Source organism: Henckelia pumila, chromosome 2, assembly GCF_033568475.1.
Source record: "Henckelia pumila isolate YLH828 chromosome 2, ASM3356847v2, whole genome shotgun sequence".
NCBI classification, from domain to species: Eukaryota; Viridiplantae; Streptophyta; class Magnoliopsida; order Lamiales; family Gesneriaceae; genus Henckelia; species Henckelia pumila.
The window spans coordinates 126356726-126371247 of NC_133121.1; the positions used below are offsets into that span (position 1 = coordinate 126356726).

The following is a 14522-nucleotide window of genomic DNA, read 5'->3' on the forward strand; positions in this document are numbered from 1 at the left end:
AAAATTCCTGACATAAGGACTCATTCTTAATTTATACTTAATATAAGGGACTGATTCTCAAATAGCCTATAAAATAAAATAGTTTTCCCGTTTTTCTTGTCGGACGTCCAACAAAAGTGTCACTATCGACTTATTTATCGCTGGCTCCACTGTGTTTTTCCCACCTACCTAAAAACTTACTATAAATAGCGAACAAAAACCCATGCACAAACACACCACAAAACAACACACATATGGATATGGAAGCCACAATAGTCTTGTATCCAGCACCGGGCTGCGGCCACTTGATCTCCATGGTGGAACTCGGCAAGCTCATCCTCAGCCGCCGCCATTTCTCCACCATCCACATCCTTATCGCCGCCGGCTTCGACGACTCCCCCGCCACAGCCGCATATCTCCGCCGCGTCTCAGAAACCTATCCTTCCATCATCCTCCACCGCTTCCCTACCTTCCTCCATCTTAAAACATCTCCGGCCGTCAACTTCCTCGCCACCATGTTCGGTTTCATTCGCCTTAACGCCGCCAACGTACACCAAACCCTGCAAGAAATCTCGAAAACATTCAAAGTTCATGCACTCGTTATCGATTTCTTTTGTGCTTCAGCCGTTCCAGTTTCTGAAAATCTTGGAATTCCCGTGTTTTTCTTCTTCACTTCTGGTCTAGCCGCTCTAGCGGCTTATCTGTATTTTCCTACAATTCACAATCGAGTTGATAAGAGCTTTAAAGACCTTTACGATACGAAATTTCATGTTCCGGGCCTGCCGATGATCCATGCAAAACACATGCCCCAACCTGTTTTGAATCGAAACGAGCCCATTTACTACGATACTATGTATTACTCCCATTGTTTGTCCAAATGTAGTGGGATTATAGTGAATACATTCGATCATCTGGAGCCCATTGCCATGAAAGCCGTCGTTGATGGCTCGTGCATCCCCGATGGGCTAACTCCACCAATCTACAACATAGGGCCATTGATTGCTGATAATGCTTTTCGCAATCATGGTGAAGAGAATGAAGTACTGAAGCATTCTTGTTTATCATGGCTCGACACGCAGCCGAGTGGGAGCGTTGTTTTCTTGTGTTTCGGCAGCATGGGAACTTTCAGCGGTGATCAAGTGAAGGAGATAGCAAAAGGGTTGGAAAGAAGCGGGCACAGGTTCTTGTGGGTGGTTAAAAAACCTCGGATGCATGAAAAGATCAAAGAATTCGGAGAGTCCGGGGGATTTGATGTGAAGACAATAATGCCTCGAGGGTTTCTTGATAGTACCAAGGGGAGGGGTATGGTGGTGGAGTCGTGGGCACCGCAGGTAGCGGTGCTAGAACACCCGGCTGTGGGCGGGTTCGTGACTCATTGCGGGTGGAATTCGATCTTGGAGGCGGTGGTGGCAGGTGTGCCAATGGTGGCGTGGCCATTATACGCCGAGCAACACATCAACAAGGCGGCCTTGGTGGAGAACATGAAGATGGCGATTGCGGTGGTGCAGAGGGATGAAGATGGATTTGTGGTCGGAGAGGAGGTGGAGAAGAGGGTGAGGGAGTTGATGGATGATTCAGATTCGAGTATGGAGATGAGAGAACGAAGCCATAAGATGAAACTGATGGCCATTGATTCCTTGGGAGACATGGGTTCTTCCACTGCTGCACTTGCCAAATTGGTGCATGTCTGGCTTGGGAACTGAGCTAGCTGCACTTGCCAAGTATCTTGATGGTTCAAATTATGAATGTATGATTATAAGTTAAATGTATTGTTTGATTGTTGCTATATAATATAATATAAGATTATATATATGTATTTAATTCATGAACTCAAATGCATACAAATAAATAAATATACATGACATTCGTGTATAATTTTTATGCAATATGTACTGAAGTACTTCATCTCAATTAATTGAGTCGGATTGGACTCATCTATATATCGGAAACTAGGTCTTATGTGTTTGTTGCAAGTAATTGTGATTTTTGTTTTACTACTCTACTATATTTAATATTATTCCTTTTAGGGTGATGCTACATATACACGGAGGGTTACACGTTGGGTTATACGTTACACTTGATATTACACAAATATCCTTGATGTATTTTGGAAAGAATTTTTTCAAATAGAGTGGAGAGATAATTTTGTAATTTCATGTGAAGTGTGTAATCCAACGTGTAACCTTTCATGTATATGTAGCATTTCCCTTCCTTTTATTAATTGGCCACCGTCAAGAGCATTCGACCGGAAATTAGCCCTCGAGTGAAATTTTAGTTTGTCGAATTAATTAAATTCTATATTTTTAATGAGTTTTGTTAGATTATTTTTAAAAAAAGAAATTAGAGTTATTATTTAAGTGAGAAGATTATATTTTTATCTTCTAACTGACATATTAATTTCAATTCTTTGTGGTGTTGTCGGTCAATTTATTTTCTTAATCTATCGACTATCAATTTATATTTTTTGTTCGGTTTTTTAAATCATTTTTATAACAATACTGATATAATATCGAGAAATAATGAGATGACACCGAGAATTATATATTGATGTCGGATATTGATGTGTCTTGTGTCAATACTCTAAAGAAAAATGATTGGTACGTAAAATATACGTAAAATTCTTAAAAAGGTCGTGTGGGGAGTTATAACCATTAATTGGATCTAGCTAGCTGAAATTTAGACTGCATATAGATAACATTTTATGCTACAATCTGAAAGGTAAAATCGGATTCTGATCTTTGTAGCATTGATCAAAATAATTTCGAGACGAAGTGCTGCATTTTCGAACTCTGCAACATTTCGACACTCTTCTCTTTTGAATTGAGTGAATTTGTAGTGTGATTTTTCTTAGGGTTTGAGGCTTTATTTAATTTATATGCACGTAAAAGTTATCGAGCTATATCAACTATGATACCTAAGTTTGAAAGTTTGAAAATATCCAAGATTTGATTATTTCAAGATTGCAGATAACTTGATTTGTCTAATCTACTTATCTTGCATATATTTTATCTGGATATGCAAACTTTAAAATAGGGTCGTTCGACCCTAGCATTAGGGTACAACCCTAACCCACACAAAACTTGACATGTGTCATTTTATTTTAAATATTTTTTATTCTTTTTCTCTAATAAATATTTCACCATCTATCTTAACTATAGTTGACCCTGGTTAATCATTTGGAGGAAATCCAATAAAATAATTCAGATTTTTTTCACCTAACCACTCATTTTTTCAACAGAAATCAACTCACGCTTTACTCAATACCTTCTCAGTTATTTAAGAATTTTCAGCTATGGCTACTACCACCAAAGATTCGACCACCATCGTTAGTTGCCGGAGTTCCGCCCTTTATTTTCCAGGATTCAAAATTCCCCCAAATTAGAATGTCAATTTTAAAATTTGAATTTTTTTTTGTATCCAATAATTTAAATCTATTGGCCATCACCTCTGCCACCCTCACCACCACAATCGCCCCTGGGTAACTCAAAGGTAATTTTTTGCCTTTTGGTTGTATAATTTAGTAGAATTATGTGGTTATTGGTTGAGCCCTAATATATTTCTTAAAGGCTTTTTAAAAAAATTGTTTTGTTCAATTTAATTTTGTACTTTGCTGCAGCGAAGGGTCAAAGCAAAGAACAATGGACTCGTTCCAAGGTCTATTGAGGGGGAAAACATAAAGAAATCCAAGTTGATTTTGTATGCCACGAACTGTATGGATATTTTGTCAAAATTTTGTTGATTTATTTTATTTATGTGGACTTAGTATTGGGAGATATCTTCTGATTAAAAAAATGTTTATGTTGATTTAAATTGTGAATTACAAAAAAGTTTGGAAGCATATTCATATTAAATTTTTATTTAAATTCACATGCATCATCCCTCGTTTTATGATTTTAGTGATTGAGAGTAATATTGTATGTTTCTCTTTATTCTCTTTGCAATACATCCTACATATCGATGTCATTTCTTGGATTCATTCAATAAATAAAGAAGAGTTCCATGAGAGAACAAAATACTGTTGGTTATATTTTTCATTGTAATAAGTGGTTGTATAATGAGAATTGTAAAATAAAATTATCACATTAATTACCACTAATTGTTGTTATTATCCTAATTAAGTTGGAATGAAATGTATTGTGTCTATACATATTAAAAATAGTTGATAATTTACATAGATCAACATAATCATTTTTTGTGGTGGTGCTACTAGTGAGCAAATGTTAAAAGCTCAATAATTTGTTCCAAAAAAAAGTCAGATGTGCACTTAATATAACCACAATCACTCAAGTGTATCAAATCCTAAACAAGAAAAATCAATTAATAGATGCACGATTTAGCGAACAAAAATATTTCATATACATAACCAAAAGAGAACAGAACGTAGATCACATTTGATTCATTCACATTCTTGATTATAATAATCTTCAACAACAAAAACCAAGTCAAATGACACCAATATTTTATACTGTATATTTGAACCAAGACAAACCAAAACATTGTTATCTTCCTTTCCCATATCAAATTGAAACCTGAAAAAAAAATAAGAATTTTGTTAATTATTGTCCTTCCTCTTGCCATCACAATTGCCAAAGAATTCAAAATTTTTGCAAATAACCTACGATCTTTCGCTCATTTGATGACATTGATGATAGAATATGATTGGATGTCATGAACCAAAAATACAGCTCAATAACGCAAACTTCAATTATTGTCTGGATGTCCCTAAAAAAATACATAAAAATAATTGGATATAACTCTATAAATAATTTTTCTTAGCTTAGCTTTGAAACTATTTCCAACCTGTGATGAATGAAGATCCCCGAATGGATATGAGAATAAATTCATTTGGCTATCCAAAAACGAGTTTTCATTAGCTCCCTGTGTTTCAAATACAAATTAGAATATATATATATATATATATATATATATATATATATATATATATATAACATTAGAAACATATGAGTATACAAATACAAATTTTCTTTGGACGTGAAATTATTGCATTTACCGATTGAAATGCATAGTGCCAATGTTGTTGATTTCCACCAAATTGAGTCGCAAATGATGGAGCATGAAAAGGATGACTAGTAGTATACTGTGATGATGGTGCATTTGGATATTGCAGAGGTGGTACATTGTTATCTTCTAGCGAGCTTTGCCCTTTTCTTTTGGTGGCTTTTCCATCAAAATTTATAGGGTAAGAGCAGAAGAACATCAAAAAAATTAGTTACTAACCAAATAATAATCATAGAACATTATGAATAAATTACAACTTACTTGATTTTCTAGATTTCCCCTTTCCTTTTCTTTTTTTGCTCTTATCATCCCACTGACGCACTATTTGAGCATTTGTAATTCCTCTTGACTTGACATTAATAGGATTACGAATTATCATCTCATCCAGTAGTTCATTCTCTTTGTAAGTTGCATTGCTGCAAGCATTTTGATCATCCAATCCCAAATTTTCAAACAAAGCTTCTATTTGTTCACTTGCACTATCAAGAATTTCAATCAACTTATTTCTTGCTCTGTCATGAGTTTACATCGCATACTAAGAGCATATGTTGACCTCATTATTTGATTCACAAATACCATCTCAGATTCATGACCAGTTCCACTCTCACTTTGTCCAACCTCATCAAATATTCTCTTTCATGCATCTTTCATCCACCGCTTCTTTATGTATGATTTGGGAATAACAGTCACGTCCATAAAATTGAAGACTTTCAAAGCATGCTTGTATAATATGCCCATCGACTCAAATTTGTGACAACTGCATTGTACTTCATGAGTCTCCTTGTTAAATACCACTTGTCTAACCCTGGAGTTTTCACCGTGAGATTTGACTTTGAACTCGAGGAAACTACCACTAAAGCTTGAAGGTTGTTGAATGAATGTTGTATTCAAAGAATTAATAAATTCCACTTCGAATAACTTGTATACGGTGAGCGAATAAACATCAGCAATACAATTCAACAATGGATTATTTTTCAACATCACTGAAGCCTTCCCATGATGACAACGGGTATCCTCGGCCTTTTCATTATCACGCCAATTTTTTTGAATTTTTTCATAATTACGCACAAAATCATACAATGAAATGGTTCTATCTCCAACTTTCTTCAAAACTGCATTCGTGCACTCGCTTCTAGAAGTAGCCAAAAGTCCTGCACTGAACTTGTGATTACTAAACGCAGTAGCCCACTTGTATCTCAATCTGTACATGCCATTTAACCATTTATGACCACTGAGATTATATTTATCAATCATAAATCTCCATGTGGCTTCAAAATCTTCTTCAGATTCACAACGACTCATGCAATTATTCCACAACTGTTTAAAATTTGACTCACCATTCAAGCTACCTAAGTGTGAAGGCGCGTTTTGATTGATGTGCCACTGACATAATCGGTGATGTGCACATGGAAATACTGTACATATTGCATTCATCATTGCTTGACATTGGTCTGTAAAAACCGTTTCAGGTTGCTTCCCATTCATAGAATCAAGAAATGTTCTAAACAACCATTCAAATGATATCTCAGTTTCATCTGACATAAATGCTAAGCCAAACATCACATTTTGTCTGTGGTGATTAATTCCAACAAAAGGAGCACATATCAAATTATACCGGTTGGTTCGATAAGTGGTGTCGACCGACAAAACATCACCAAAATATTCATAATCAACCAAGCATCTGTAATCTCTGAAGAAAAAGTTCATGACCCTATTATCATCGTCCAATTGAACATTCCAATAAAATTGAGATTCTGTGTTTGATTTATTTATAAAATAGTGAAGCAATGCAGAAGCATCTCCATTCTCAACTTTTGTATGCTTTTTTAAACGAGTAAGATGGTCATATGCATCTTTTCGAATAAATCCCAAATTTTGTGACCCCTGTGCTTCATTTTCCATATAAGACACTGCATTAGCCACAGATATCCCAGCATTTACCATTGCTTCTAAGGTTGATTTTTGAGCATATGAAATACTGCGTGATGATATCAACAAATGTCTTTGATCAGACGCGACCATTGATCGACGGAATACTAACACTTAAATTTTCTTTACAAATCTCTCAAATCCAGTCGATAATAATCGCAAGTGCACGATTCAAGTTATAATAAAATGTACTGAGTACGAGTATCGTCCTCAGGGACTAACAATAATAATTTGTTTCTCTAATTTTCAACTACACAAAGTATCGCAAATTTGATTTTGGAATTATCTAAGATTTAAAATTAAAGACTTAATGTAAATAAAAGTGAATTTCACAACCAAACAATCAATTCTCAGATTGAAGAATACCAATTCAAAATGATTTTGTTGGAATTTCGGTTCACCTTTCCCCTAATTGAACTGGACGATTGGAAATTAATTTATTCTTATAATTTTGACAGAAATTCCTATAACATTGACACTCTCTCTCGAGGTGATGTCAAACTAATCAAATCAGTGAAATAATTAAATCTCTTTAATTATTTATCATGACTGATTGCTTTGCGTTCTATGAATTCTACAACTTTCGACCTGGTGGTCTATGACTATCAACATGTACTAAATACCATATCTCTATGCATATTTTAAGTCCATGGACGTCCTAATTAAGAATCTATCTCTCGATAGCAATTCACAATTTACGAATCTATGTTAAGGGTAGCTAATCATCAACATATAAAGAAAAACATGATAAAATCAATTATAAACATAAATCAAATCTCAATACATCCGATGATTCAATCACACTAAAGTGTTTCGGGGTTAGGATCCCCTCGATTCCAACAAAATAAAAACTTAGCTACTGAAATTCATTACAAAAATTCAATCTCAAAAGTGTTTAACATAAAAATTAAGAAGAGAAGAAAAGAAAAACTCCAAACAGAGAAGAGAAATTCTTGAGCGTTCAGCCGCCGTCTGCCTCCTGATGTGCGTCTGTCTAACCCTCTAAAACTCAGGAAATAATTGTATTTATAGTTCCCAAGAATCCTTCCCGAAATAAACTCTCAAAAGAAATTAAAATATCAAATCAGCGCATCGCGCCTGAGCGGTAGAAAATTACCGCTCGGGCGCCTCAAAACTCTGCCACCTACTGTTTTGTTCCTTCGTGACTGCGCCCGCGCGGTAGAAAATGGCCACCCGTGCGCCTCGCTTGAATCAAGCTACTGTCTTTCTCAATCGTGACTGCGCCTGCGCGGTAGAAAACAACAGCCCGCGCGCCTTGCTTTTTCCAGAAATGTGACTTTCTTCTTGTGATCTCCTCACGGCCTCCATTGTGCATCGCCTTCTCACCGAGTATCAGCATTTCTTGGTGATTTCCTACAATATAAATAAAGAAACAAGAGGAGTGACAACAAAAACTAAAAAAACAATAAACGACACAAAAAGGTAAATAACAGACACAACGAAAACAAAACGACAACAAAACAAAAGCAAAACAAAGAAAAATAACACACAAAAACGACTCCTATCAACCTCCCCAAACTAACTTTTTGTTCGCCCTCGAACAAAATAGGTGAAAACTAACAAGAGACGCAACAAAACTGTGAAACAAGTAAGTAAAATCAATCTTCTCAAGCCTCAGAACTTTTTCCAAAAGAAAAACAGTCCAATCATATCCACATATGTTGACCTAAAAAAAAAAAATTTAACTCGCAAACCTTGCAAACTTCAAAATCTCGCAAGTCCGTTTTTGGAATACTCTACTCCGAATTCAATTCACACATTCTAGGATCATAAGGACTTTTTCAGTTATAATAGGATCAAGACTTTGGGAATATTCAATGCTACACACCCTTATGACTGGTACGACTTCAATGAACATAGTGTGTGCATGTTTTAATCAAGAATCCAGAATTATTAACCGTGTCTATCAACAGTCCATAAGCAAAATTCTTACAACCCCTCTCCACTAGTATATTGGGCGACTGTGACTCGGTCAATAGGTCTTATCTGGCTTATAATGTCAGGCTAGGTTAGTGGCTCCAAATGAAGGAAACGAATTCAAAGAGGGAGCAATTGATGATCCAAATTTTTTTGACTCCACTTCCTTCTCTTCACATTCATCACCTCTTTTCACTTCATTGATTTCCAGACATTTACTTTTTACCCACAACACTTTCTTTCTTTCACCACAATTTTATATTCCTTGTTTTCAACTACCATTTTGTTTTGAAAGTCAATAATCACACCATTTCCTTTTTCACATTAAGCAATCGGAGTACATTTAGACATAATCTACATTCAATTTACTCCCCACAAGGTAGGAATGAGTGTTTAAGCTATGGGCAATAGTTGTAGGATATTGAATAATGTCGAATGGGGTTTACCACACGTTTGCACGCATGCCATTCATTTTTTTTATCAAGCTCAAATTAGGTACTAGGGACATAATACATCAAGGGTGGTTTGAAAGGCACAACCGAAATTCAGAAAGAATTGCCTACATCACTCCTAAGTCACAGTATACCCGTATTGCGCCTCGAGGGGTGTTCGAACTTGTTCTAGACAAATTTCAATTCACAATCAACTCAAAAAGTTCTCAATCAGTGCAGAATAGAAAATCATCAATAGTAAGCGATGATTACACCAAAAAAAAAAATCTGATCATGCACCTTTCGTGCTCATATAAACGTGAAGGTTCAACTTGGCATCTAGGGTAATTCACGAAAAAAAAAAATTTTTTTTTTTAAGCCCAAAGATCAAACAAATTGCCTCAATCATATCCAAGTTTGTATGTTTCGAATTCAGATTGAAGTACACTTCACAGAGTGTTTTGAGACCTATTCATCGACTTGGTTATACTAGTTCAAGACGATTTGTCAAACAAAGAAGATAGTCATGGACTTAAGCAAAAACAAACGGTGATATAATTTTTTCTTCATCATTGGCTTTTCTGATTTTCATTCACAACACTTGCAACCACAGTACAAACGACTCAAACGAACAAAAATAAGAACACAAAATGAAAACACAAAAGACAACACACCCTCCCCAAACTAAAGACAAGCATTGTCCCCAATGCTACTTAACACCACCAAATCTAAAAACAACAAAAAGAAAATAAAAACAAAAATCACTAAAAACTCCCCTAGTACTAATCAGACTCCTCCTCATCCATGTCTTCGGGCAGATCCCGAACCGGTGGAGCATATTGGAATTGGAACGGTGGAGGATATTGCGGTGGTACTGGATAAGCGGCCGGGTCCATCCCAGCATTTGTGAGCAGTCCTTGCATCATGGCGTTGGTGGATTCATTGTAGGCGGCGTTCACCTCTTTGCATTTGTCCATGTGTTACACCCAAGCCGAGATTTCGCTCAAAGAATCATTCGTGGTGCGGAGAGCAGGGGGTGGCTTAAGCACAGTCCTCGAGGATTGACCGGGTCCAGAGCTGGCCTGGCTAGGAGGTTGACAGTCTCGGAGGCGGAATGAATGTTTTGCTTTCAAAATTGTGTTATCCACTGCCTGCATTGGGTGCAACCATTCTTCGGTGTCCTTGAATGGGACACCAGCTTGCACACACAGTAAAGAAACAATGGTCGGGAAAAAAATTGAAATGTTGGACGTTCGAATGGAATTGTACAACTCTCGGTTGATAATCCATCCAACATTAAGCGACCATTGCATGTGCAGGGCATACAGCAGCACCGCCCTGCTCATTGTGACAACATGGGTGTGGGACACCGGCATCAACCTGTGAGTCAGAAAAGCATACCACAAGGCCGGCTCCATCTGCAAATTTTTTTCCTTAAAAGATATAAATTTTACCGAATCCTTCCACACATTGCCATCATAGCATAGGACATTCGTGATCTCATTATAATCCGAGTTAGCCTTAAATGCCTGATATTGGCTATCATCTACATCCGAAGTTTTCAATAATTCATTAATAGCAGCGGGAGTAAAGGAAACCATCTTACCCCGCACGAAAGCTGTGCTATCAGTACGCTCGGCGGCGTTGGCATAAAATTCACGGACCAGCGGGACTAACGCCGCGAGAGGTTGGCGGCAAAATTCGACCCATCCTCGAGCCACAATGCCAAGGGAGGCGGTGCGGGTTTCAGAGAGATCGATTCCCCTCTCTGCAATTGGATTCCTTGCAGCCTTGGCCTCCTCATATCTTGCCTTGGCTTCTTCCGAAACAAATTTTCCATTTATGAATTTGGATGGGTTGGCCCTAGAGGTAGCAATCTTCTGTTTCTTGGGCGCCATGTCAATAGAGATGAGAAATCAAGTGATGAACCTATGAAAATTAGAGAAGAAATATGGTAAGAGAGTGAGAGAGAGACGGCGGCGAGGGAAGCTTAGGGTTAGAGAGAAAAGAAAAAGGGGAAATAAAGAAAGAAAGAAGGGGATCGGGCTTTTAAAATTCTGAGATTTCGCGAGGCGCCCGCGCGGTAGAAAATTGCCGCGCGGGTGCACACCCCTTTTTTCCAAAACTTTTACAGTGGGTTTGGGTGCGCGGGCGGCAGAAAACTGCCGCGCGAGCGCACCCTCTCATTTCCAAAAATTCCGAGACAAGTGGGTTTGGGTGCGCGGGCGGCAGAAAACTGCCGCGCGAGCGCACCCCCTTTTTTTCAAAAAATTTTCAGAGACAGTACTCAACTCGAGAAATAACAGTAATTAACTTAAAAAGTTCTAAGACTTACTAAAATGAACAAAAATGCAAATAAATAATAAAAAAAAAATAGAATGTAGTTCTCAATTTAAAGTCAAGAGCTTGACTTTTCATCCTCCCCAAACTAGTCTTGGTCAGTCAATGTGGTGATGACTGGCATGGAATCCACATCACCCCCCACATAGTGTTTTAACCTTTGAGCATTGACCATGAACGACTCGTTACGGGCATCTTTGATCTCTATGGCCCCCGATGGGTACACTCTTGTAATTTTATAGGGCCCAGACCATCTAGACTTCAGTTTTCCGGGAACTAGTCTTAACCGGGAGTTAAACAGCAACACAGCATCTCCTTCCTTGAAGTCCCGCTGTCGAATGCGCCTGTCATGTATTCTCTTGGTTCGTTCCTTGTACGAAACCGCCATGTCATATGCACTGTCGCGGACTTCCTCCAGTTGATTAAGCTCTAACAATCTTTTTTCACCTGCAGCAGCAAATTCATAGTTTAGAGTCTTAATATCCCAATATGCTCTATGCTCTAATTCAATAGGTAAATGGCATGCCTTTCCAAACAACAATCTATAAGGGGAGGTGCCTATAGGTGTTTTAAATGCTGTCCTATAGGCCCATAAGGCATCATCCAGTCGAAGTGCCCAATCCTTCCGATTAGTATTCACACTTTTCTCCAAAATCTGTTTGATCTCTCGATTGGATACTTCCACTTGGCCACTGGTCTGGGGATGATATGGGGTAGAGACTTTATGCTTGACACCATATTTCTTTAAGAGTTTTTCAAAAAGTTTATTGCAAAAATGGGTGCCACCATCACTAATTATTGCACGGGGTGTACCAAACCGATTAAAAATGTTTTTCTTCAAAAATTTCAGTACAACCTGTGCATCATTTGTTGCAAAAGCTTCGGCCTCTACCTATTTTGAAACATAATCGACTGCGACCAAAATGTATTTTTTTGTCAAAGAAAGTGAAAATGGTCCCATAAAGTCGATTCCCCAAACATCAAATATCTCACACTCAATGATATTATGTAAAGGCATTTCATTTCGGTTTGAGATATTACCTGTCCGCTGACATCTATCACAAGCTAAGACAAACAAGCGCGCATCCTTAAAAAGGTTGGGCCAATAGAATCAACATTCAAGTACCTTTGCTGCAGTCTTGATTGGCCTAGCATGGACACCTACCTCACGATCATGACAATGACTGAGGATGCTTTGCATTTCTCCTTCCGCCACACATCTCCGAATCATTGAGTCAGCACATATTTTAAACAAAAATGGTTCCTCCCAAAAGTAGTGCTTGACATCCGATAAAAATTTTTTCTTCTGATGGAAAGATAGATTGTGTGGGAGTGTGCTTGTGACCAGAAAATTAGCAAAATGTGCATACCATGGTGAACTCTCTATGGCGAAAAGTTTTTCATCAGGGAACCAATCATCTATTTCCTCTAGTTCATTTTGTGCATCATCAGGAATGCATTCTAATCTAGATAGATGATCAGCTACTACGTTTTCAACACCTTTCTTATCCCTGATCTCTAAATCAAATTCTTGCAAAAGTAAGATCCACCTAATCAGCCTAGGTTTTGCATCTTTCTTTGCCAACAAGTGCTTAATAGCAGAGTGATCTGTGTAAATTGTGATTTTTGAAAGTACAAGGTATGAATGAAATTTTTCCAGTGCAAATACTACAGCTAACAATTCCTTTTCAGTGGTGGCATAATTCAGCTGAGCTTCATTAAGAGTCTTACTAGCGTAGTAGATGGTTCGGAATACCTTATCTATTCATTGGCCGAGTACCGCACCAACAGCAGAGTCACTGGCATCACACATTATCTCAAATGGAAGATCCCAGTTTGGCGATGTCAGTACTGGTGCAGTCACCAGTCTTTCTCTCAACACCTCAAAGGCCTGCAAACAATTTGAATCAAAATCAAAAGGGGTATCTTTCATTAGCAGAGAAGACAAAGGTTTGGCAATTTTTGAAAAGTTCTTAATAAATCGCCGATAAAAACCAGCATGTCCTAAGAAACTTCTAACTCCCTTGACTGTCATGGGTGGAGGTAAATTTTTAATAACTTGCACCTTGGCCCTGTCCACCTCGATCCCCTTTTCAGAAATTCGGTGACCCAGAACTATACCTTCTGTCACCATGAAATGACACTTCTCCCAGTTCAGCACCAAATTTGTCTCCTCACATCTCATTAAAACAGAATTCAAGTTATGCAGACATGCATCAAAAGATTGACCGAAAATAGAAAAATCATCCATGAAAATTTCTAAAAAAATTTCGACCATAATATGAAAAATGGCAGTCATGCATCTCTGAAAAGTAGCAGGAGCGTTACACAATCCGAAAGGCATACGTCTATAGGAAAACGTACCATATGGGCAAGTGAAAGTCGTTTTATCCTGGTCTTCAGGTGTAATCGCTATTTGATTGTATCCTGAGTACCCATCTAAAAAACAGTAAAACTCATACCCAGCCAATCTCTCTAGCATTTGATCAATGAACGGGAGAGGAAAATGATTCTTACGGGTCGCGTCATTTAATTTTCTATAGTCTATGCACACACGCCAACCTTTAACTGTCCTAGTAGGTATTAATTCATTATTCTCATTCTTTATGACAGTTATCCCCCCTTTCTTTGGTACACACTGCACTGGACTCACCCATGGACTATCAGAAATAGGATAAATGATACCTGCGTCCAACAGTTTGATCGTCTCAGCTTTTACCACTTCCTGCATCTTCGGGTTTAGTCTCCTCTGTGGTTGGACTAATGGGTTGATGCTCTCTTCCATTAAGATCTTGTGCATGCATATGGACGGATTTATTCCTATGATATCTGCCACTTTCCAAGCAAATACACACTTGTGATTCTTGAGTACATCCATTAATCTGG

At 37.7% G+C, this 14522-nt stretch overlaps 2 protein-coding genes across 2 annotated transcripts; one reads left to right on the plus strand and one right to left on the minus strand.

Moving 5' to 3' along the window:
• The first annotated feature begins 239 nt into the window (after positions 1-239).
• On the plus strand, positions 240-1682 carry LOC140885489 (UDP-glycosyltransferase 88F5-like). Its single transcript, XM_073292477.1, has one exon. It carries the CDS (start codon positions 240-242, stop codon positions 1680-1682), a length of 1443 nt encoding a protein of 480 aa, XP_073148578.1.
• A 3952-nt stretch (positions 1683-5634) lies between these two features.
• Positions 5635-6942, minus strand: LOC140878367 (protein FAR1-RELATED SEQUENCE 5-like). Its single transcript, XM_073281966.1, has one exon. The coding sequence runs from the start codon at positions 6940-6942 to the stop codon at positions 5635-5637; it is 1308 nt and encodes a 435-aa protein (XP_073138067.1).
• Positions 6943-14522: the final 7580 nt, after the last annotated feature.

Coding starts and splice junctions, on each gene's coding strand:
- LOC140885489 (XM_073292477.1), top strand. CDS start 240: ATGGAAGCCACAATAGTCTTGTATCCAGCACCGGGCTGCGGCCACTTG.
- LOC140878367 (XM_073281966.1), bottom strand. CDS start 6,942: ATGGTAAATGCTGGGATATCTGTGGCTAATGCAGTGTCTTATATGGAA.